This window comes from Ambystoma mexicanum, chromosome 2p, assembly GCF_040938575.1.
Source record: "Ambystoma mexicanum isolate Mex_15411 chromosome 2p, UKY_AmexF1_1, whole genome shotgun sequence".
In the NCBI taxonomy this organism is placed as follows: Eukaryota; Metazoa; Chordata; class Amphibia; order Caudata; family Ambystomatidae; genus Ambystoma; species Ambystoma mexicanum.
In genome coordinates, this window is record NC_090923.1 from 103,528,695 (window position 1) to 103,555,122 (window position 26,428).

At 43.6% G+C, this 26,428-nt stretch overlaps 1 protein-coding gene across 1 annotated transcript in view; it reads left to right on the forward strand.

Annotated features, from left to right (window-relative positions):
• The window catches only part of UQCRC1 (ubiquinol-cytochrome c reductase core protein 1), a 159,524-nt gene extending 136,617 nt beyond the window's left edge, over positions 1-22,907 (forward strand). Inside the window, exons 10-13 of the mRNA XM_069643343.1 lie at positions 3,731-3,816; positions 4,156-4,244; positions 14,959-15,034; positions 22,640-22,907. Coding sequence (XP_069499444.1) covers positions 3,731-3,816; positions 4,156-4,244; positions 14,959-15,034; positions 22,640-22,704 — 316 coding nt within the window. The 3' untranslated portion in view covers positions 22,705-22,907. The remainder of the gene's footprint in view (positions 1-3,730; positions 3,817-4,155; positions 4,245-14,958; positions 15,035-22,639) is intronic.
• The last annotated feature ends 3,521 nt before the right edge of the window (positions 22,908-26,428 follow it).

A 26,428-nucleotide genomic window follows, 5' to 3' on the forward strand; every position in this document is an offset into this window, starting at 1 on the left:
GCCCAAGCTCATCCTTACCCACCGATCTTAATACAGGCTTCACCTTTAAAACGTCCAGAAAATCATCTCCTCCTTAAAACCATCTAATTGCAAAGGGGACAGCTGTCCCGCCCAGATAATAAAAGATGCAGCCAGAGACCTCTTCCCCTTTCATCACTAAACTGATAAACCTCTCCTTCGCTAATAACACAGTCCCTAGCAACCTAAAACAATCTCGGGTTCTCACCCTGTTAAAAAAAAAAAAAAACACTCGACCCAGCCATACCCACTAACTATAGACCCATCACAACTGTCCCATTCCTGCTAAAAATATTGGACAAAGTCGATTTGCTCCAAATCCAGGACCATCTAGAATCCAACCAACTCCTAGGTATACGTCATTCTGGCTTCAGACCTCTACATGGTACATAAACTGCCCTTGTGGACCTCAAAAGCCAGATTGATGACATTAAGGACAATGGCAAGGCCGCTATCCTACTCCTACTAGACCTCTCGGCAGCCTTCGATTTAGTCGATCACGAAATCCTTTGCAGCCACCTATCTAGCGCAGCACATTTCTCCCCCTCCGCCACCTCCTGGATACAATCCTTCCTAGCGAACAGAACCATGAGTCTTCTCCACCACATCAGCAGCAGACCCCATCCACATCACATGCGGAGTCCCACAAGGCTCTTGTGTCTCCCCGACTTTGTACAACATATTTACAAAGCCACTATTCGACAAACTGGACCGTCTGGGTGTCACCTACACTAACTATGCAGGCAACACCCAGATACTCCTCACTATCTCAGGCAACTACAACAGACGTCACCCGAATCAATGAAATCTTCTCCATCATTCAGGCATGGATGGCCACGCACGGCCTCTGTCTAAATGATAAGTCCGAGCTTCTTCTAGTCGGCTCTCCCAGCAACCTGTCCAAACTCAGTCCTCACTACAAAAAACATTATTATTGACGGTAACACCATCCCCATTGTTAATGGTGTGAAAACCCTAGGCTTTTACTTTGAAGCCAACACCAACCTCACCAAACAAACTAATGACCGCATCAGCCACCGCCTACACTGGCAATCTGATAAGACCCTTCAGACCTTTCCTCTCGCCCCATAGCTGCCTCACACTTGCCAGAGCACTCGTACAGTCCAAACTAGACTATTGTAACAGCCTATACCTAGGTGCCAACCAATCAATTAACAAACTCCAAGTTCTCCAGAATAACGCATTGCGCGCAGCACTCAACATCCCAAGACGAGAGCACATTTCCACAACTAGGAAAGCATGCAAATGGCTCTCAATACAACATAAAATTGACCTCAAAACCATCTGCCTCCCCTACAAAGCCTTAAACAACCTAGCCCCACCATATCTCACCAACAAATTCACTATGAAATCCGCTCCCAGAATCACCAGGTCATCCAACTCCTTATGCTTGCTTGTGCCTAGATTCACATTAAATGGAGCAGGCGGCTCCAGTTTCACAGTGCTTGCCTCACTTCTCTGGAACTCCCTACATCTCAATATCAAAACCATTGAGTCCTTTCCAATCTTCAGGAAACGGGTTATTCGCTGGCTACTGAACAAAGAGTAGCGATCACCTCTGAATCTCCTATGAACCTGCTGAAGTTTTGTAAATAATGTAAATTGCTGTAATTTGTAATTGTTGCACCATGTATAGTGCATACGTCATTCCTGTAACTGAACTCTTTATGCGCACATCTACCCATGGGTCTGGAGCGCTATACAAATAAAATAAACCAGTGTGACTGCGGACTCTCCAGTGGGTACCTTCCCAAAGAACAGGCCATTTAGCTGTGTTTGTTCGCAGAGGGGTGCCTATGACTATTTTTTTATTGTTTAACTTACCTTAGTCACCCTAAGTTTCCTAGGGTCATCCAGACGTGGACCCCATGCTTACTGTGCTCGAAGAGGCACAGCTCCACCTCACTGAGGCCCAACAAGGCTGAAATGCATGCCTGGGGTTGCTGTTGGTACTCTTGTTCAGAAGAAAATTGCCATAGCATTTCGGTGCTGTATGTGGGCAGGACAAACATTGATATGCAAATGGAGATTTGCCTACTGTGAAAGGTACAGTGAACTAAAGTGTGGCTGCGGACTCTGAAGTGGGTACTTTCCCAAAGGACAGGCCCTTTAGCTGTGTTCTCGCAGAGAGGTGCTCATCGCTATTTTTCTTATATTTTTCTAATTGCGAAAATGTCGTGAAGCATGAAGAAACAGTAACAGCAATGTTTGTGCCATTTCAATATTCTCTTCTTTATGGACATGTTGCAAAAGAATTGCCTATAGGCCGCAGAGTACAAGATCTCCCATGTATGCAGGCTAATATAAAATGCATTTGGGCGACTGGCTTAATATTTGAAATGGTTGATTTCGATTTAGGGTTCAAAGAAATCTCAATTAGGATTTGAGTTGGTGTTAAGATAAATGATCCCCACACAATAGACTATCACAATGGCCCATGCTATCCTTGCTTAAGAGCCTTTTCTAGTCTGGTATTTTAGTCTCCCCCCCCCCCCCCCCCCTTGGGATAATTGTTGTACCCCACATCCTCAAGGTGGTACGGTACACAAGCTGCCATCCCAATGAATTTTAGAAAACCGTAATTTACCTTACAAGGATGTGACTTTTTTCTGCGCCACTTTTGTCTACCTTTATCAACCTGCTGGCTTGCAAACGAATACCGAACATTTTTTTAGGCTCCAATTGATAGAATAGTATTGGTGGTATTTGTTTTTAGTGTGAGCCATGCACTGTTCATTTGTGAAATCAAGATTTCTTTCCGGAAATGTTTGGATACTAATAACGTGAAGTAGGTCCTATTGTAGAGGTGTTGTTTCCAGATCTCAGGACTTGTCCTGTCATCTGCTCAGTTCATGAGTCTGGGTTCTCAACTCCTGGTTCCCTTTCTGGGTATGTAGACCCAAGTAGGTCAGAGGTGGGTGGTAGGTTGTGGGCTGGGTGATGTCCCGAACTTGTTGCAAATCCGCCTGAGCAAGTTTTCATTTGAATAAAAACAGAATGTGGCTACTCCAGAGATCAATTATGTCAAGTGAAAAGGTAGTTAAAAGCAATCCTTTTTTTAATAAATGTGGCATACTGCAGGTTTGCTGTAAAGATGAGGCAAACCGCTGTTTACAACACGTGTCGGACTGCTTTCAAGTAGATGGGTTTGTATGGGTCGATGCTGACCATCTGATTTACTCAGGCTGGGAGGATAGCTTTGTGGCCACGCGCTCACCTTGGAAGCAAGACGCAGAGCAAAACGGGTTCGATCCCCGGGTTGCGCTTAGAAGCCTCTGGGTATTAAGCGCGTTATAAATAACCAATCGGAGATACTCCATATTAGGCAATAGTGTTATTTGCTGTATAGACTGAACGGTTTCGTGTATGGGTGAGGTGACTGGCTGCTCATGTGTATGGATGAAGGGAATTGCTTGCTTGCTCTAGACGAGTCGAGCAGGCTTGTTAACTCTTTGAGTGTGGTGGGTTCATCGTGCAGCCTGCCAAGTGGCTCCATTAGCTTGTTGGGAGGATGTGGAAAGTGTTTTAAAGTCCAAGCTGCTGCTACACATGAAAACCAGCTTAATTTCGCATAAATGTTTGAACCCAAACGAGCAGGACAAAATAAAAAAACGTTTCTATTGAAAAATATACGTGTTTTTTCTAAAGATAAATCTTGATGAGACTGTAAATTCCAAACTTATTCTTGCAGGATGCATTTGTGTACTGGTGTGACTGATAGCGAGGTGAACCGAGCCAAAGTTGCACTGAAAATGGCCATGGTTGCACAGCTGGATGGTATGTGTTTGACTAGTGATCTTTTGTGTGATATACAGTGTTTGCTTTTCATTAACTGACTAGGGGGGAGAGGGTTAATGTATGCAGGTTCTAATCCCTGTTTACTTAATGTGGCACTTTTGACATCTCAATTTGTTAGAACGCGCATGCTCCTTAACCATCTTCTATGGTCAAACATACATTTTGCTTTATTTCTGGCATTCTGAATTATTCCACTTGGTCATGCCACAGTGAAAAGGGACTACATACTATAAGTGAACAGCATGTGTAGTTCCTTTCTCAAATAATACAAGCTCCATTATGTCTTAGCTGATTTTCGTATGTTCTAAATTCTTTTAGGCACCACCCCTATTTGTGAGGATATCGGGCGAAGCATCTTGAATTATGGACATCGTATTTCTTTGGAAGAATGGAATACCCAGATTGATGTATGTATAATTCATCCATCCGACCGCCCCCCGCCTTGTTTGTCTCCTCGATGTCCATACTCTATCCCCCCTAACATTTTGCATGGTACTGATGTCCATCGACTGTTGATTATGGTCCACTACTGTATTATATCAAACCATGAGTACCACCATTCGGCCCGCTTAAATGTATGTTGTCTCGCAAAATGTTAGTATTGAAAAGGTGAAATAACATGAGCCAGCAAATGACGCCCTTTTACAATTCACCTTTCTCGCTCATGAGCCTCTACTGCGGCCTGTGCTCCTGTTGAGACCGTTATACTCCTATAAACAATCATGCATTTGTTTTTATATTTTGTAAAGTGTACTTTCATGTGTAATAGTCTTGATGCTAAATGGAAATCCTCAAACCAGATGAAAAAAAGGATAAGCTCTGTGCGTAGGGACGAAGGTTTGAAGAATGATCAGTTGTAAAAGAGCAAGACGTGGTATGTAGTTTAAATAAGCAGGTTAATGTACTCCCTTCTACAAGATGGACATGAAATGTCACAAGTACATGGCCTTAAATCCGAGATGGCCCTCTGTCTGGTCAAACTAAAATGGGGAATTGGCGAAAGGTCTTTGCCACATGTGAATGCATATATAGCTCGCATTGTGGGGCTGAGGTTTGTGTTCTAAAATAATTTGGGGGCAGTGAGACTAGACCCTTGTGAACAGTGCATAAGGGTATGAAAAATGCTGTATTTCACAGGCTACCAATACAGAGACCGTGGAAGAACCAGTGTAGGAGCACCTTGTAAATCTGTTGAAGCCGGCCGATATCTGATGCCAGAAGTCCAACATAGAGGGATTTGCAGTAGTCTAACCACTATGAGACTGGTGTATTAATTATGGCCGCTTTCCCCAGAAAATAGTGATTTCTAGTCTGCCTTACAAGACAGTTGAAAGAAGAGCAGGCTCCATTTTGACACCAAGGTTTTTCACTGTGACGACTGTCGGCAAGAGTGAAGTTGGCCTACCAGATAGCTCCAGAAAGTTTGTATCTGCAGCAGTCAAATTGGATTTAAGGTTCAATGAAAAGTGTCAAGGGTATGTCCTGCCATGTCGGTCGGGTGAGAGACCAATTGTGACAGGCCGAGAGCTTCCAGATTTTCAGTGAGGGAGCAGGTCATGGGGTTGGCGGAGGCATCAAACCATAAATTGAAATCTCCTTGCATAGTGCGTGCAGGGCCTGCGTGGGTGCGAGCGATTCAGAGAATCCGAAGTGTTGGTCGTAGCCGGTTGCCATATACAGGAGAAGGAAACTATGGGTGACGGAAGGGCTGAGGTGGAACTTAGCGAGAAGGGATTCACATTTGGTGTTGCCAGGAAGACTTCACTGGCCGGTGATCGTTGTGCAGGATGGCTAGGCTCTCGGCTGTGCTAGGCCTGTTGTGTACGATCGGGGAGTAGCCGAGAGGGAAGGCTTTGTGTGCGATCGGATTGAAATCACTGGAGAACCAGGTTTCAAAGACGAATAGGACTGGGTTTCTGATGTCCAATGTTTTTTATTTTTGCCAAACGATCTAGCGTTGATATCTATCCCGGATAGAAGAGGGTTTCGCTGTGTGGCAGTTAGGTCAATTTGCTTGCACCAGTTGGGGGGAGTGTTTATGCCATAACACTTGTCAAATACACCAGCTGCTACTGTTTTATTATGCTGTTAATTTTCATAGACCTGATGGTACGACCTGGGATAGGTGAAGTCGAATCTTAACTGGAACGCTGCCGAAGTTTTGCACCCCTGCTGTAGAGCAATATTTTTACCACAAAGTCTTTATATTGGAGCGCCTGGAGACTGCCCTTGCGTGGTCGGTGTGAGGTATAAATCAACATAACCTAACCTATTTTTCAGATTAATATTTGAATACACAAGTGTTATAGGACTTTTATGATGAAATGGCATTCTGCTCTTTCTGCCACAAGAGGGCGTTCTGTACCAGTTTATGAAATTCAAATTGGCAAACTGTTAGAACGCGCTGCAGGCAAACTAAAGTGTCCTGCTTGGACATCTATCTACATACTGTTAGTAATGTCTTTGTGAAGTTTGTTTGATCAAGAACTAAGGCTTGTAAGTGCACATCAGTCCTAGTTTTTCACATTTATTATTTGGCAGTGAAAAGCTGGCGTACGTTCAGCTTCTTCAAGAGATAGCAGTTTAGACTTCAAAAGCACTCTTCATTGGAAACCGACCTGAACCCAAAGGCTTGGACGGACTTCAGTTTCGAGTGGTCGTACAAAGTGTAACCACCTTGACTACAAACTTGGGAGTCCTGTACCTGTGAAGGTGTGGACGTTAAAGGGCCAAATGCCTTCTGTAAGTTAACCCCCCCCCCCCCACCCCTCTGGACTTGATTTGTGCAACCCTGTCAGAACAGGCAGTAGTCTTCCCATGCACTCGTCCTGGGTTTTTAGGACTTCTCGTGGTTTTAATGATAAAATGCTCTTTTTGCAGTTTTAATCCAATACTTTATGAAGCCTTTGTATTCTTCTTTCCTCCTAACCAGAGGTTTTGAGTATTGTAATCCATGCTCTTAAATAGCCTACAGAATGAACACAATTTCTTGTTGAGACTACCCTTGTACTGTTTTTAGCACGGCTGAAATCGAAATAATGTTCAACTGATACTGAAGAGCGAAAGTGAGTGAACCTTGATTGAATATATTTACATAACCCTGGAAGCCTGAATGCTTAATGTTCTACATAAATGTATACAAGACAAACAAAAAATGTGAACGGTCCTTAATGAAATGTAGGCGGATGAAAAAGTCCTGAATACATCGTGGAAGCAAGGGGAGTTCTTCAAAGTGCTACAGTGCCAGCGAGAACACCTTCGTCAGTGTGATGTAGGGTTCAGTCTGCTCCAACTTCTAATGTTTTGGGAGTGACTCGTGATGAGGTTCCATTCGGTGTCTTCTGGTCAACATCTTTTGGAACCAGCCAGTCAGGAACCTTTGGCACAAAGCACATCATTAATATTAGATGCTTCAATGAAATCACCATCTGCAGATACTTATGTAGCAATTGAGGTAGTGGCGGACATCTTGCATGTCAGATTAAAGCTAAAAAATAAACTTCTTAATCTTCCCAGACATCAAAGTAAAGGAGCACGGAAATTAAAATCGCGGCTGGGGGATGTCGATATGGAATACCCCATGCCATCGACTGCCTCGGCCCCTTCCTTATGCTGTCCTAGTAGCGTGTAACCATAGGAGGGAGGGGGAGGTGGGGGGGGGGGCGGCTCGCCCAGGGCCGATGTGTCCCTGGAAAATCAAGTTTTATCTGTGAAGCCTTCCAAATCTAGGTGTAAAAAGAAATCCCTTTCACCAGCGCGTGAAAAAAATGCAATTACACACTTTTTTAAAACCAGTACAAGAGGATTAAATGGCACTAAATGTGAGTATAATGACGATCAACGCTGATACTGAAGGTTCACAACTAGACTTGAAAGAGGAATCCGAGAAGTCCCCTTTATGTTTAATTTCTAATGAGATATCAATAAAGATAACTGATGCTTTGAGGTTTACAGGAAGTAAAGGAGCTGGACATTTTATACCAACAGCACCAATTTTCGTCCCTACAGACGGACAATAAGGGTTGCGATCTGCCGCAGTTGTTCACAATCTTTCTTACTTTGGAAGAAAGAAGGAATAAGCTGGCAAATCAAGTAGTACTGCTTAGGCCAAATACCACTCCTAGTAAGTCTACGGGAGCAGCTATGCTCTGCCCTTATGTTCTGGTACACATACCCTTTATCTGGAAGGACTTTTTAAAGAAAAGGATGGTAGGACTTTGAATAGGCAGTACATTATATCCCTTCTATTGGAGATACTGACCCACAGACTGATAACGAAAGATATAACCCAAGTGGAATTCGTTATGAGAAATTGTGTAGACATTTTTAAGCTTTTATACTGAAGCTGAGGCCTTCTCGCTTGGGCATTGTATTTTTGAATCCCTGGGTCAAGAGGAGTTGTATGCAAGATCCACACTCCAGGTTTTAGTTATTGGGGAATGTGGTGCAGCAACCAATCCTTTCATTGTTAAAACGGGGGCGGAAAATTGTCGGTTTGTGACCAATTCTGTAAGCAACTCCACCGATAAAAGACCTGCTTATGATTGGTCCCCATTGTGAATGCACTTCATAGTGGAGTGACACTGACGCATAAACGTAATTGGTGCAAATCGGTCTTTGGCTTCGTGGAATACACGTGCACACTCCCATTTAGTGCATCATATTGAGTTGTTTGACAATTACGACGACATCTGTCTACAAGAAACCTGGATTGAGGCTCTTATTAATGGTTTTACTGTTTATGTAGAAGCTTGTCAAGGGTTGAGGTACGACCTTTTTGTGGTTTGCTGTGTGCAATAAGAATGGCCCTTAGTGTTTCAATGCCAGCAACTGAACACCAATAGAAAGGGCATAATGATTAGATTGGTGGGACGTGGACATTTGTGGCTCTCCAGTAGGTTTGCTACTTAAATGTATATTTTAACCCAACTGCTGCAGATCTTTACTCCTTTTAAAAAAACATTTCTTTAATGTTTGAAAGTCCTGATAATGGAGCATATATTGTGATTTATGTTTTTAATAGTGACCTCTTGGACTCTTTGCACTACAGTACGCGGGTGGGTAATCAAGGTTAGGCCAATTCCAGAGATTGTGGTTTTAAAATTGGAGTTGTAATGGACTCTTGGGATTTATTGCTGCTAAGTGGCAATATTGTTGGTGATTTATAATGCTTTTTCGGAGTCCACTTTGAATTATATCTTACATTTCTAGAAATGTCAGTAATTTATGCTGGAAAATGGAGTTTTGGACTATCCAGAGTGCGATCATAGCTTATTGGCTACAGCTTTAAACAAAGATTAGGTGACAACCCAATCATACAGCAGCTCTCTGGAATCCCATACTGGGTTCTATATTAGTTGTAATTTCACTATGTATAGTTCCTTCGATCCAATTCTTGAAAAAATACAAAAGTCAAATATATAGTGATTTTTCAATGTTGAAGATTATTTTATAGAAAGAAGTGACTAGTAGCCACCAAAATTGTTCTTCGTGAGGAAGAGATTGCCATAAATCACTCTATCTGAAGACTTATTTTTGTGCCAATGCATTTCGGAATATAACCAATTCCTTCATCAGGGCAAGTCTAAAACAATAAACATATAACATTCACATGCAATTGTGCCAACCATCCCAAGATTAATATCCAATATAGAATAATTCCCATATTAGAAACAACGTAAGTATATAAATATCAGTATGAACAGTCATCATCCAAATAGTTGAAAAAATATGAAGGTAAACACATACCCGACAATGTAATGAGCCGGATCAGAAGGCAGGTCAAAAGATATAAAATAAGAAACAAATCAGTACAAAGGCAAGTAAAGTTAACCTATAACAAAATGGAGGGAATCGGGTCCATTACCTGATGTAGGTGAGTAATGGCGAAATCTATGTTTCAGAGGTCCGGCTGCTCCACCGTGTACGGCGAGCAGGTGCTGTGAATGGTAAAGTGAATATATATAAAGGACCTATCCAAAGTGTAGCTAAACGCTAAATAGAAATAAACAGGCGTGGATTGTAACTCACCATATGTAAGGAACAAAGCGGAGAAGTTCTCTCAGCGTCTGCTCAAAGCAGACTGTCTTCGTTGCATCGGAGCATTGCCGAGCAACCTGGTTTAATAAGACACGTGATTGAAGGCAGAATGTCCTCCTTGCATCGGTGCGCAGCCAAGCAACTCAGTTGTGTAAGACACGTGATCACGGCTCTATGAACACGAGCCGCGACCCGTGTCCGAGAACTGGTCAATAAACTCAATATGATCAAAATATCTAATTACTGGACCTCCTGGGGCAGTAATGATAAAAGTCATCGCCTAAGAATCAAAAAAGAAAAAAAGAGAAGAAAAAAGTAATCTGTCACCCATGGACATAGAAAAAATACTAAGATTGAATGAACCCATTTGGATAAAAGTAATGTCTGTTATGTGAGCACCTCAGATGAGGCTATACTAATTATGAACGTGCCTAAGTAGGATGGATGGAGCCTAGGGAGCAACCCTAGGGCTGTACCTTATATTAATAGTATGTGCCTTAATGCCGCTAGTGGTGTCGTCTAAACAGACAGCACCTCGGGTCCTGGGGGAACTCCAGGATGCGCAGCATGCAGGACAACTTTTAAACATGGGAAACATCTCTTATTCATATACATTCAAGTGACCCTCAACATTCAGGTCATATACGTACTGGTGTCAATCTAAACCAAATAATGCTAAATGCAATGTAAGAAAACAATAAGAGAAAACAATTAGAGAAAACAGTGAAAGTTGATCTCCTCATTTAACCCATTGGGAGCCAGACTGCCAAGTTTGTCAATCCAATATGTCTCTCTGCGACTCAAACGTTGGCATAAATCCTCATGAGGGCTATTCTTGGTTAAAGCTTCCAAAATCACAAATTTTATTTGGGACACGTTATGTCCATTGGCCATCCAATGTCGTGCCACAGTTGAATTGATGTTTGCATTACGAATACAAGATCGGTGTTCACCCCACCTCAATTTGGCTGTTCGGGTTGACTGTCCCACATAACATTTCCCACACGGGCATTTAATGCCGTAGATGATATTACTACTGTCACATGTGGCAAAAGTCTTAAGCATAATCTTCTGCCCCGTCCTTGGATGGTTAATGGAGTTTCCTTTAATAACAAAATTACAGTTGACACACTGTAAACAAGGATATGTCCCAGTTCGCTGTGTCATAGGTTCCCTGACTGTAGGTTTCGTCTGCACCAATTCATCCCTTAGGTTCCTACTGCGTTGGTATGCAAAGATTGGTTTTTCACTAAAAATATCTTGAACTCTAATATCATTCTTCAAAATCTCCCAATGCTTCATAATAGTTTTCTTGATTTTGTTACTTTGCGTAGAAAACTTGGATACAAATACTGGTGACTTCAATTCTCTCTTACTTTTGGGATTCTGTTCTGATAAGAGTCTCTCGTGATATGGCATCAACTCTGTCAGATGCCAGATCGAGTTCGCCCTGCTTATATCCCCGGGCTACAGCTTTACCAATTCAACTGATGAAAACGGTATCTATCCTTTGAGGTGAGACCAAGCGATAATGGGGAGACCATTGATTGCTAATTATTTTCACTCCCTAGTTCAAGAATGCTGGGAAATGGAGAAATGTTTTGTTTAACCCCCGAGTACGCACCCACAGTGCAATCGCTGCATAAAGATTCAGCAACAGAAAAGGGATTAAAAGCGACAAATAGTCACATTCTCAGGTATTTGGTTAACTGGTTCAACAAAATAAGAGGGACTTACGGAAAAATGTCAGGAAGCCGAGAGAAAGTGGCTTGATCTCATATGCTTTGATTAATAAACTAAATCCGCCTTGCCTTAATTGGTTGAGATCGCACAGATGAATGGTTCACATGGACACTGAAAAAATGCTACAATGTCTAGAACATAGAGATGCCAGTTCCTTGTAAATCCAGTTATACAAAAATTACTCCAGGCTCAACCTAGATCAGCTGACCGTTGGGAAGACTCTTTTTCTGTTTTGTATTGCGTGCGGTTCCCATAGTAGGACTGTATAAATTAAAGCATGCGTCTTGGAAAGCATGTAAGAGTGGATGAATATATTTACGCGTGGTTCAGACGGATTTCTGGCATTGTGGCTAGAATCTGACTGGCTCTGTTTAACAATATTTTGAAATCCCAGGTTATCCCTCCACCATGGAAAGGTGCGGTCATTATACTGATTTTTAAGCATGAAGAAAGGCAACAGCTAACCAATTACCGTCCAATATCTTTGTTGGACTGTACAGATCAAATCTTTGCTACCCTTTTACTGAAGGAACTAAAGATCTGGGCCTGTAATGTTGGCTGTTTGGATGTATTCCAATCTGGTTTAATAAGGGAGTATGGACATCTGTTTATGGCCTGGTGTTACTTCTGGACAAGCAAGTCCAGCAAAATAACCGTTATACTTGGCGTTTCTTGATATTTCTCAGGCGATTGTGTAATTAGAGCCATATAATGGCAGAAATTACAAGCACTGGGCTGTCCCTCTGCTTTAAGTATCCTAGAAGCTCTACATACTAATACTAGAATAAGAATTGATAAAGATGGCACCTTCACCAGATGGATTGATACAGAGGGCTGCGTCATGGGCGTGTCATCACCCCCCTTCTTATTTAATGTGTGTATATATGATTTGGGTTTGACTGTGAGGGATAACCCACTGACCCTGGGTAATATAAGACTTCATTACCGTGTTTATGCTGATGTTCTCCAACATGGGGTCTGGCATGGATTCACATGCTCATGAATATTCCCTGTCGTCAGGCTGGGAATCCTCGGTAAAGAAAAATCAGTATCAGTTTCGTTTCTGAACAGCGTTTCTTGTGGCCATCACCTCCGCACGACGGGTGGGAGAGATCCAGAGATCCAGGCCCTTTCCTGCAAGCCCCCGTACTTGACTTTTCACGACACGAGGGTAGTGTTCAGGACGCACTCCTCCTTCATGCCCAAGGTGCCGTCGGACTTCCACCTCAACGAACCCTTGGTGTTGCCTGTTTTCTTCCCGTCGCCTTCGTCGCCAGCGTTCCTATCTGGTGTGCCCTTGCTGGACATCTGCAGGGCTGCTACGTGGAGGTCGACACACTCCATGAAATTCTACTGCGTCGATCGGGATTCCAGGGAGGAGTCCTGTTCGCCTAAGGTGAGCCTGGTGAGGAGGTAAGAATTGCTTAATGTTGAGTTTTGATGTAATGCTTAATGTTGAGCCTTTGCCACCTCCCGTGGTTGTGCCTGTGTGTACTGCTATGTATTCTTTTATTCATTAGCATGTGAATCCATGCCAGACCCCATGCTGGAGAAGGAACAAGTTACTTACCTGTAACTGTTGTTCTCCAGCATGGGTCTGGCATGGATTCACATGCGAACCCTCCCGCCTACCCCTCTGCGGCTCTTCACTTGGTCATACTGCCTCTTCACGTGCTACCAAATCTGAAGATGGCTGCCAGAGGCGGGGCTTATGGAGATGGCAGTCATTGGCTGTGGTCAGTATGACGCAGAGATCAGTGATTGGTTACTACTACGAAAGACAGATCAGAAAAACTGATACTGATTTTTCTTTACCGAGGATTCCCAGCCTGACGGGGAATATTCATGAGCATATGAATCCATGCCAGACCCATGCTGGAGAACAACAGTTACAGGTAAGTAACTTGTTCCATATTGTGTGAATTGACCCCCATTGGCTTCAACAGTCATTGACCGCCTTAAACGGATATCTGACAGATTTGGATTTAAGGCTGAATGTTATTTATCTAAAATATTCATCATGTCGACAGTTTTTTTTGGTTGCAAGAATTACTTTGCATTGTACATTAATGATATGAAAATAGAGGTAGTAAGGAATTTTAAATACTTGGCGGCGGGGGGGGGGGTTATCAATTCAGGTTTCCAAGCTAAAGCAGATTCTTAACTCTGCTAAACTCTGCTAGAGTATCTGCAACAGCAGCTGTTACAACTGCAGTCATTTCTTATGAAATATGGCAAGGTTTCAATGATTCCACTGCTGCGTCTCTACCATAATAGAAATTCCCAACTCATTAAACGGTTCTTGTTATGTTTGGAATGGTCCAAGTGGGAAGCTGTAATATGGAGGAAAGTTTCTTGCTCTTGCACAAGGTGTTCCTATAGCAACGATTTGCCACAAACTGAGCCTAGTTTCTCCTCATTGATTGGAGGTTATGGCAGCTATATGGAAGGGTTTGCCCCCTCTTATATTTAAGCTTCAGGAGGAACTGGCCCTAAAGACATGCAAGGTTTTGACTTGCTGGAAAGCTGGTTGTGACTTATTTCTGGAACGTATTGGTTCTTCGCCAGAGTAATTCAGTTTTAGTCCAGGTATAACCAAGAAGAAAGTCTTGGAATTGGACTGGATTATCAGTAGAGAACTACTGATGACTTATCACCGTTACGATCCTTTTAAACTGAATATTAAAGCTTTTAATGTGATGTCTCCTCGTTTGATTAAGCATCCGTCACGTTTTTAGGAATTCTATTTTAAGAATTTAAATTGAATCTTATCCGACCAGAGTAGTTTTTAGCACCCAGAAATAACATTGCAAAATATGAGACACTCGATTTTGCAATTCTGCAGTGGAAACTTAAACATCCATTTGTGGATTGCGTGTATTTTTTTTTAAATGTATGTACAATGCCGAGACACTGTTTTCAGAGTTTTTGGCCAGAGATTTCTCTGTATTGCTGCTATTGTTCCATGTATTGATATTAATGATTCGACTTATCTAATGTTGATCATTTTATGTGGTGTAATTGATTTTAGAATGGATTGTGTGAAACGAATGTTTTAACTGACACAAGTGGTCTGTTTATTTTGTTTTTTTAATTGGAGCACTCCGATTACCACAGCTCATATAGACCACTTGTTTCTTGGTTCGGTTTGTCTACCACCCAGTAATCTCTTGCAATCTATATTTCAGTTGGAGGTAATTAGTTATTGTCTTTTGATTGTGCATTTCAATAAAGTAGTCATATACTGACTCATACGGCCCCGTTCTGTCAGTGTGCAAAACATGATTTATTGGACATGGTGTTTGTTCTCTGTCCTAACTGCGTTTTTCTATTGATCAGGCAATCAATGCAAAGACAGTGCGGGAGGTCTGTATGAAATACATCTACGATAAGTGCCCTGCTGTGTCTGCTGTTGGTAAGTGTCCCTCATTTGTAGATCGGTTTAATTAACTGGGCAACTGTGCGGCGGGGACTGGGTTGACTTAATTGTACCTATGCACAGTATGTCCCTTTCCGTAATGGAATGTACTTTACCTGCAGCTGCGATTACCAAATGCTGCCTGCGGTATTCCTACCGCCTGTCTGTACGGTGCGACTATGTCTCTAAATCCAGAACCTTTCCCAGTGAGACCACATCCAAAGAGCAAACCTCTAACACTCCCCTGCTAGAGCAAATGACAGCCGCGTCTGCTTTAGATGTGTTTGCGCTTCCAGTGCCCATACGTGATATGTGAAGTGGGTGAAATCATAGCGCATATGCTTGTTACATGTTGGTTACACCAGTGCAAGCCCTATCCAGCAATGCGATTGCAGAGTAAGGCTTGCGTGCAACACTTTAGCAGGGAGCACAATGTGTTGTTTCCTCCGGTCATGTTTGCTTTGAAGGGTGAGCGTTTGGCAAAGCTTACTATTGTGGTGAGGGGGCTGTCACTGAAAGCATATGCTTGGTTTCCTTTTAACACTTGAAATTAAAGCAAATTCAAGTGCAAAAACTTCTTTTGCGTGGCATTGAGTATTACCAGTGAGGTAGATCCTATGCATTGAAGGGATGTGTTCAGACACGATAATCTCCAGTCATTGCAGGCAGCCGCGGAGTGTTGCAGAAGCAGCAGCTAGAAAACTATCTGGCAACGCACCACATCCCTCCTCCCTTTCTTCCAGCTCAACTCTTGCTCGAATCCGTAGAAAGCCCATGAAATGTGGGTGCAGGTTGGGGTGTTCATGGTATCTTTGTTCAGCCACTTGCCAGCATCCCACAGTATTTTTAAGGGAGGGTTTGCTGCGGATCTTAACAGTGTATTATTTAGGCACATTGTTTATTCTCCACTGCCTCCTCCCCACCTCCGGCAGAACTAGCATTTGTTTTTGAATATCGATAACATGCTTCTATTAGGTTTTGGCTATTAGGCGCAGCCTATAAACCAAACCTATTGTCATTGGCAGTGAAGATAGGACGGAGAAGGGGTGCACAGCCTGTGGATGCTTAGTCTTTTTGGCCACCTGCTTATGACCCATGACCGTGCCGTTCCCTATTGGCATTCCCACCATGTACCTGACCCTCCCCACCCAAAACACATCTCTGTAGCCCACTTTGAGCTAGCTATGTGCGTTCTGAGAAGTCTTCTGAAAGTTAATAGCTTAGTCAGAGCTATATACCACGGTCCGGCGTAATACAAATGTCTGAAGTGAGTCTTCAGCCACTTGGTTTCTAATCCATTTGTCCATGAATCTGTTCACCGAATTAGATTCCTATTAAGCATTGCCAAGGAGAATTTCATTTTAGTGCTACATTCCTCCAACATTAGAGACCCCCAGCTCTTTTGCTGGACTTTAGGAATTTTAAACCTGGAGTGAGTGCGACCTTTTTCTCAAGCTCATATGTTTTGACCTGATTTGGATTGTTTCCTTTGTTTTTGGAGTCTTACAAACTCATAGGCATCTGCTATTTGAATGGTGACACACAGCTCCTTCATTGCAGTGCCACAGAGAACGCCTTTTGATTTCTCATAAGGTTTAAATACCTTTCTTGTGTGAACTACTATTCCCAAGACTAGTAAAGTGAAATTGACTTTACTTACCTTTTCTCTTTGTAGGTCCAGCACACACAATCCTTAGTGGAGTGCTGGGGAGTACCTAGTAGCCCCTTATCCTACCTACTCATGTAACATTTTTAGTTACCCTCCCTACTTTAAATGGCTGGTGGCAATGGTTTTATTTTCCTACCATTGTGCTTTTCTATCACAGGCTGAATCCTCGACTGCAGTATAGCACCCATGGGTGACCATTTTGTCAAAATGGCCCGCTCTTCTTTTTTCACCATTTTCTGTTTGTGAGGTCTTTCCTGGTTTTTACTCTGCGTGCCAAACCAGGTTTGAGCCCTTTGTTCGTTTTTGCCTTTGGTGGGCTTTAGTTCCGAAATCCACCTCTGGCTCCAGTGTGTCTAGAAAGGCAGGATGTGAGGGAGGTTCCCGAAACTCCCTTGTCCTTTGTCTCTAGGAGTGCATGAATGCACCCGGTCTTGGCTGGATGGCTGTCCTTTCAGGACAGCCACTCTGCTGTTTGAGTGACAGCCTAGGCTGTGCATGAATGGGAGAAACCTGCTTAGTAACAGCCTAGGCTTAAGGTGAGGGGTTTGGGACAAGAGTCGGAGTCTACCACTGCGAAGAACACCTGATGAAGAAACCATGAACAAAGCTTGCTGCATCCTCCTGGACCATTGAATTTCCTGGTGAAGCCCTGGCGCTGTGCTGAAACTCCTTTTTCTGATCGACAAGAGAAGCTCCGGAAGGGACGACTTCTTCCCTCTGGTTAGTGGGACCAACTAACCCCGAGATGAACTCCACTGGACCATCATTCCCCGACTGGCTGTAATTTGTTGCTGCAGGAACTGAGTACCAGGGGTCGAGAAATCCGTAGTCTAGTGCAACGTCTGCAATCTGGCCAGAAGCTCCAGGCGTCTCCTAAGGACCCTCTAGAAGCAGGACGACCAGAGCTTGAGTCCCCTCACCAGAGTGCAGGACTCGAGGAGTGAAGGAAGTCCAACCAGTATCCGAGATCTGCGGGTGTGCCGATTACCGCGTGCTGAAACCGCGAAGGGCTGCTGATCCAAAAAAGAGCCCCGTAGCTGCCGACCTCTAAATTGCTGCCGCAGGAGTCCTCCAGACATCCTCCCTCTTGTCCGCACGACTGAGACTCAGGAATACAGGATCTACATCGCTGCAACAGAACAGAATCCAGCTGGACCACTCTTCTTTAAACAAGAGATACTGTTAGACCTGGGGTACTTACCTCAGTATCATTTTGAGGTGTTCTTTTCTGAGTGGAGACTTGCATTGGCTTACCTTAGAGTTGATTCCAACTCGGCTTTTCACAACTAACGGCGTGTGACCCTACAAGTGATTTCTTCAAAACTCTAACTTTGCAAGACTTTTATTAACTATGAAGTGCCTCAGCTCCATAGACTATGCTCTAATTGACTTTGGCTGTCCTGGCTCCCTGCAAACTCTTCTAGTCCATGGACTTGATAATTTGTCTCTCAGCGGTGATAACTTGTGTTTAAACTGTTATTGCTGGGAAAGGTTTTATCTAGACTTCATTGGAAGATTTAATTATACTTGCATGCTCTGACAACCGGTTTAACCTTTCCTTTTTGCAACCCTACAATCTGCAAAGCGTACTAGAGATCTATAAATGCCATTACTGTCCTTGTGGATGAAGTCGCCTCTGGGTGTAGGAAGTGTCTAAAAAAAAAAAAAAAAAAAAAAAAGCATCTCTAAAGAGTATCCACTAAACTTATGCTGATTCTAGAAAAGTATATTTGATGGTTACATATCTTGCCCTTTTTAAAGAAGGCTTATTTAAACATTGATAAATATCTGACTGAAACCTTGAGTAGAAGTGTTACTTTGCTACTTGTTCTTGCGAATTTCATTGCTACTGCTCACATGTGGTCTGTTACTACATCAGTTTGTGTCTAACAAAAGCCAATATGTTTCTATTGTATGGGCATTATATATGCTTTTGTCAGGTACTGCCTAATATGAAGCAATTCCATTTTCCAGATGTTGCCATCTCTTGGTGAGGTAGATCCTGGAGCATGCCTAAACCATGCATGCACACGAGCCTAAACTGTTGGCTTTATCAATGCTTGTTTTTCTTAGTGTTGTCATTGCAAGTTTCCGTTGGGTCCTCACATTACTGGCTAAGCTTAACATCAATCGAGCCAAACGTAATGATCTGGTTGCGCAGATGCATGTTCTCATTAAGGAGAATATTCAGTTGGTGTTTTCCAGCAGTATGGATCAGAATTCAGTCATTCGTGAAATGATTTGCATACCTACCATGATGCACCTAAATAGCCTTGGGCCAGTCACTATTTCTGTTAGAGGATGAACACTTCATTTGGGCCTACATACTGCCTAGATTGGAGCCGCTATAGCTGGTATGGGTTGATCCAGGACGCTGGCTTACGATTGGGTGGCATCAACAGATTACATTTTTTGCTTCTATTCAAGGTTTAAAGTCTGAACGGAAGAGGTGGGGCGATATTTGAAATGTGAACAATGAACTGAATGGAGCAGAGCATTTGAGACTATAGGTCTCTACTCGGGTCGAAGCGCGAGTGTATGTGCTATGTTAGGCTTCTTCTAGGCATGAAACATGTTACTTTGCCTTGTTTGGGGAATAGATCCAGTTGAATCACTATTGTATTCAGAAAGAGGTGTTGGTATTGAAGAGCAAAACTGTTAATTTTCAGAACAAATAAACGTGCATCATCTTAGGTTAGAGTTCCCTCGGGCTAGCTGCTGACAATCCCCTGACTCTGAACACAGGCAAAATCTACCAATAACTGGCAATATTTCTTGCCTGTTGCCTGCACCTTCTGCCCAGCTGTCATTTTATTCCTAGCCAGTGCCCCTGGCCGCGTCTTCCTTTTGCCCCACACCCCCACTGGAGTACTTTACACAGGCTCATCCCCCCCGTCCCACAGCACGCCACCTGCCTCCTGGAAATGGTAAAGGGTTGGTTTCCGTTACTGGTTCTATTTTTTAGGCTTATTTTGTAGGGAAGTAGATGGGCGCAGGCCATTCAGAGCCTACTTTGCTTAAAAACAAACCTGAAAAAATAAAAGGAGAAAACTATCCGCCCCACAGAGAACCCTGGGCCGCTTATGGCGATCACCCTTTACTCTGGGGCAGACCTGGGCTGGTAATGGCCATGGGCTCTTCCCTAGCTTACGCTCTGACTGAGCAGCCTGCCTGACTCCCGACACTGGGGCGATGGCTTAATTGTGGCACTGTGAATTTTCCAACTGTTATTGCAGGTAATGTTGGGATGTTCCACATTCTCGGAGGCTTTCACCAGCTGGCAGTTGCTGTTGGAAGAAGCCCTCTGAGGTGATAGGCCTACTGTTATGGGATGTCTTATTGTATAAAGTTTTGTTTATTTATTTGTAGAGCGCACATACAGCCCACAGGCATCGCAGCGCTTGCAAGTCAATGAAAGGAAGCTTAATTGTTAAAACAGTGATGGTCTTAGTTACAGGCATGTTAAGTAAGCAGATGATAGGCTGAGGCTTAAGATTGACAAATCAAACATAGTCTGGTTTTAATGGGTTTACGGAATGTCAGATGGGAGTCGATCATCCTGAGGTGGGCGGGGAGGGAGTTCCAGAATGAGGCGGCCATGGAAGGGAAGCTAGTGCCACATGCGCGTGCACTCCTGCTTTTGGGAGTGGTAATCATGTTGGTGTAAGCCATTCTAATAGGCCTTTGAGAGGAGAGTTTCTGATTTCTGGAGGCCAGGTAGGCAGGTGCTAGGTCATGGAGGCACATATGGGCGAGTGTGGGGGTTTTGAAGATTATCCTTTCTTTAACTGGCAGCCAGTGCACCTACCTTCTAGTAGTGATGTGGTCCCTCCTGGAGATCCCGGAGTGCGTAGTTCTGGACCACCTGTAGTTTGGCAATGTTTTTGCTGGAGGTCCCTGCCAGGAGGGCATTGCAGTAATCAAGTCGTGAGCCGATGATTGCCCTAGCTGTGGTGAGGCAATTAGGCAGGGAAAGGAAAGGTCTTGCTGCATTAAGTAGTTTGAAGAAAAAGGCAGATGAAGAAACAATGGCGCTGATTTGTCTATCCATGGTCGTGTCTGAATCAAGGTAGATGCCAAGTGTTTTGAACGTTTGGGAGACGGCAATGGGAATGTTGTCGACAGCGAAGGTGGAGTATTGATTGCCTAGTTTGCTGAGGATGGAGGGGGGTCCAATCGGCAGAAGTTCTGTTTATTCGCTGTTGAGGCATAGCCAGTTCTGGGCCATCCAAGATTGGATCTTAGAGTAGTTTGTGTTGGTGATGGTATCGGCCTGGTAGTCACCCGAGAGGGCAATGAGTACCTGTGTATCATCTGCATAATTTGTAAATGAGATGCCCAGGGCGTCCAGCAATTTGAATAGTGGCCTGGTAAACAAGTTGTACAAGGTGGGTGCTATGCAGGACCCCTGTGGAGCTCCGCACTTGATGAAGCTCGGTGTGGCACAGGTTGAGTCGGAAAAGACTTTCATAGCCCTATCTTGCAAGAATGAGGTGATCCATTCACACGCTTTGGGGGAGAAGTTGGCAGATTTGGCAAGGTGGTGACAAAGTGTGTTGTGGTCCACCAAGTCAAACGCCGCCGACAGATCGAGGAGGAGAAGTGCAGGTTTGCCTGCGTCTCTAAGGTCGTCCATTTGATTTTTAAGGTCAAGGAGAGCTTTTTTAGTGCTGTGGCGAGGACGGAATCCAGACTGCCGAAGACCTAAAAGGCAGTTATCCTCAAGGTATTTCTGAACTTGCAGATAGGCTGCTTTGTCCAGAATTTTTAGGAAGAAGGGGACTGTGGTGATGGGCCTGTAGTTCCATGGGACCAGTGGGTAGAGGGATGGATTTTTAAGGAGCGGGCGGACCCAGGCTTCCTTAAGGTCAGATGGGACATGGCCGGATTGGAAGGAGGTGTTAATGAATGCTGTGATAAAAGGTACTAAGGTGGGGGGCACAGTCTTTAATGAGCTGTGCTGGACACGCATCACCTTTACAATTAGAGGGTTTAATGGTTTTAAGGAGGGCAGCGACTTCAGTTTCACTCATTTCCTTGAATTCAAAGAGAATTGGTGATTTGGTTTATTATTCCTGATCTGGGATCTGTGACGTTGCATAAGGTCTGTGGTGGAGCTTGCAGAAATCTATAATTTTTACTGATAACCACTCACAAATTGATAAAAATGCAAATAACTGCACCATCGGTTTGGAATTAAGGCTCTTCAATACATTGGCTGTATCACAGAGATGCCATGCATCGCTTGTGGGAGAATGCTGGGGTTGTAGCTGGAAAGTGCCAGGCCTGCCAAGTGTGCCCTGCGGCTGTCCAGCGACATCTAGTCAAAATGAAAACTTGTTGGCTTTGTGTTTTGCTTGCATAGGGCTTGGGGTCTAGCAACAGTAATGCACACAATCCTCCTTGATAAGCTATTCCATTGTCGAGCCTGTCTCTAATTATCCTCTCATTGACAGTGCTTCGGTTTCCATTCCTTGTTGTGGTTGTAAGCTTTTGTATGGAAGTGCCTGAAACAGTGCCTCCATCTTAATTTCTAGGTCCAATTTACTGTTCGTGCATAGCCTACTTGTTTGTTACTCGAAACACTGGACCCTTGAGGGCTGATTTGTATGGGCTTCTTAGTTCAGCCAGTTATTCCTAGAAAGTGGATTCCGTTTTCTCCAGAGATATTGATCATGAAGGAGCACTTAAGAAGACTGCCTTAAAGCACATCCATGATATGTACGATTTATATGTTCCATTCCCATCAGCCCTAGCCGGCATACTCAATGCCCGACCCCGTGTTAAGCCATCTGCTTTTGATGTTTCTAGTGCTGTGCAAATGTAGCTAGAGCTTATTACTTGTTTTCACTTTGAGGTTCTGCAGCCCATGTATGAATTTATGTTCGTAAACTCAAAGAATAATTGCGACTCTCATACTTTTACACACCCAGGTCCCATCGAGCAGCTTCCAGACTACAACCGTATCCGCAGTGCCATGTTCTGGCTCCGCTACTAAGTTCTTCCCAGAAACAGCAACTTTATCGATGGAGACTTGGGGTGGTGTACCCTTGAATTTGGAGACAGTGTTCCCATTTTACTGTAAACGGTGGATAGGCTCTGCGCAGCGAAACAACTACGTGCTGACAAATCTGTACTTATGTTTTCTGAAATATCTAAACAAAGTTTATCAAAGGATTCAATAAATGTAATTTAAATGTACCAGTTTCTCCATTGTCTGCTTTGTGAATATCTTGCCAATAAACTGCGTGTGTGCCCAATAGTGACGTCTTCACTGTCTAGGATATATGCCTTGTTTGCTTTCATAAAGGTGTTTTTTTTTTTTTTTTTTTTGGGGCTAAAGCTCCATTGCATTTCATTAATGGCACTAGGATGGGGACTCGAACAAGGGCCCTGGAGTGCTTAGCAGGGAACCTCTTGCATGATATAGCGTAGATAAAATGATGGCGTGTTGAGAATCGATCAATCTGTAACCAGATTGTGATGGTGAACATGCTATGCATTTGTGTTTTGGTGGGTTAGAAGGCGCAGTGCATGCTTGTCTCCTAAACATTTACAATGTAATGCTCAGAAAGAAAGGGATTGTATCCAGTATCACAATAGGGTAGCCGAAGGGGGCATTGGAAACTAGTTTAGCATTGTAGCCAGGGCACCACAGCGCCTTGCTTGACAATAGAGCACGTATGCGTGTAATTCAGACCAACAGATGATGGCATTTGTGATTGCCGCTTTTCCAGAATACCATTAGTGTTGTCAAGATTTCCAGGTGCTGGGCGCAAACTCCGGTTATTCAGAGGACTACAGTTAATGCACTGCATAACACAATGCATATCAATAGCATGTAGAGAACATTTCACGGTACGTTTCCAACACAATTGTTGGGTATAGTCTAGAGTAGAGGGCTGCAACCTGTGGCTCTCTAGATGGTTTGATCTACAGCCCCAATTCCATTCACTCTGCTGGTTAGGGCTGATGGGAATTGTAGTCCAAAATATCTAAAGTGGCAAAGGTTGCAGACCCATGTTCTAGGAGGGCCAGGGTGGGAGGGATGGGGGGCACTGAATAAAGGCTCCAGCTCTTTGGTAGTTCCACTCTATAGGACTGGATATAGTGATAGCTCATTGAGAATGCCAACGGATTGTTGAATAAGTTTGTGGTGTGTCTCTGTGCTTTGTTTTGGGGAGTCTGGGGAGGAGCTGAGGGTGGGGGGTGGTGGGTTTGGGAAGCGACAGTCTTTTTGCTTTTGTATGCACCGAAAAAAATGGGTGTTTTGGTTAGGCGACCTACAAAAGGCAAAAATAAGACATAGAACCACATTTATATATGTAAGGTTAGAATTGTGCAGTCCAACTGGTGTTGGGCTACACAAGGCTCATCTCCTGCTATTAGGTAACCCACCTTTTAATATAGGGCTGTACTTCGCAAGTTGGCAGTGTGACTGAGCAGCCAGGCTTATCTTAAGAGAGGTAATGAGAGCTGTACAATGAAATCGGTTATTACAGGTTTACAAGTAAACAGTTATATAACTATTTATTAATACCCTAAGATTTAAAGCATTCTTTAAAAAGCAGTAATTAGCTGTAACCTTCCCAAGTTAGGATTCCAAAAGTGAAAAAATAAAGCAGGTCAGTGTTCATTCATAGGTTACACATGTGCCAGCACCCACAGGTGACATCATTTGAGGTCAGTATAACACTTATTTTGTATCCCCTTTGCAATATTTAGTTTTATAAGGAGGGGAAAGGTTGGCGTTGGATCAGAACAGACTGAGATTCTATAAAAAGATAGATTCTCCCAAAGGGATGTAGGCAGTCTTTTATCCCAGCATTAAAGTGTTAACATTTAAAACCTGTAAGGGTACACGCACTGCCAAAGCCAATAGGTTCAGAACGAGGCCGTTAGGGAGTTGGGAGAGCCAATGGGCAAAGTCAAAGTTCTAATGCTCTGCTTAGAAAAATGTTCTTAAATAGTCAGTGTTCAAAAAGAAATCACAGCAACATGAGGAGTCTCTTTCAAGAAGCACAAGCTGAAAGGCCAGTGCAAGTGAGTTGAAGTCAACTCGGAGTAGTGTTAAATAGCAATCCCAAAGGTAGGAAGCACCCCAAATGGCCAAAGGATAATATACCCAAGCACCACAGTACTTTTTGAACTGGATGCCTTCTGGATGCAATGCCGAAGACCCATGTTCCTGGTTTTTGGTCATGTGACGAAAAGGACGTCTGGCGGGCTCCTGCGCGAGCACTTGAGAGGGGGATTCTGCAGCAATGGATTTCCATTGATTCAGCGGCTTTGTCGTTTTGGCACTGCCTTGGCCATGTCCCTTTTCTCTGCTGCAAAATATGCCAAACCCTAACCAGGAACACTGGGCTAAGTTACAAATGGGCATAAAACCCAGCCCCCCGCACACATGCACACACCTGTAGCAACTAGTTTGCCCTTGAGTAAATGGTTAACATTACACATGGTCAAAAAGTCCCAACATTATTATTCCCAATGCAAGCATTTCCACTTATCTTCTATTCCTAAATGGAAACGTACACAGAATGCTCCTTTTTATTGGCTTTTATGGATATTTTTCACTTGTAGAGCCAATATGAGCATTACTACTAGTTTATGGGCCTCATTACGGGGGTGCCGGAATACCCGCTGGTAGGCGGTGGGTTTCTGGCAATCCCGTTGCAGCTGTTGTGCCACCAGGATATCACAAGTGGCGGTGGTAACGGTTACTCCCCATTGGGACTTCATGGAAATGGGGACATGGAAGCCCCGGCACCATTGCTTCCGTGACCACCATGCTGGTAAGGGTCTGAAAACCCACAGGCCAGGCCTGCCATGGGATCCATTGTCCCTACCGGCATCGTAGTATGGCAGTCCGGAAAGGTACGTTGCTACCGGCACCCCTTATTTCAGGTCTGACCTACTTGTAATGAGCCCCATTGAGTCCCTAATATGACTATATTAAATATAGTCCTAGCATTCCACTATTTTATTTTTCATGTTTAGGAATCTACAGCACCTAAAATATGGCACGGTAATATCCTCCCAGTTGTGCTGACTGGTTTGGTGAGCCATTAGACTACTGATGTTACAACAATCACTATAAACCCATTAAATTGGAAGGGCAAAAAGCCCAGGACTTCTCAGGGCAGTTAATTAAAAAATTTAACAGATATAGGTAAATCTGTTGAAATTAGCCTGCTGGATTCCTCCCAGGTTCTAGGACCTCTCTCAGTCCACTTGTCCTGGCTGTGAACTGCAAGGAGTAGCAGGGGGTTTATAATCTACTTTGGCCAGACTTCCCACACACTGCTTCGCCACACACTAGAGCATATCATTAGACCGTAGCCTAACAAGAAAACATCATGGCCTGTACTGTCTATCCGAGGCTAGAGTTAAATATTTGCTCTAATAAAAATGAAATCTAGTAACGCCTGGTTAAAATTAGAATTTGGAAATATTGGCAAAGTGCCACTTTAGGTCCAGAAAGATTTACTCTTCTCTGGTAAATTAATTAGAATAACTGCTGCTTCTTGCCAAAGCCAGTCAGGGATTCCTTTCCAGCTCTGGCTCAGCTCTTCACCCCATATGTAATCTCCTGTTCGGGAAGCGTTGTGATACCTCTTCACTCGTGTAGGAAAATAACAGAAAAAGGGTGACTGGCCTTTCCTAGTTTCTAGTTTGTGCGGAGACCAGTCATTTTGATTTCAGTGGCATCCATTTTG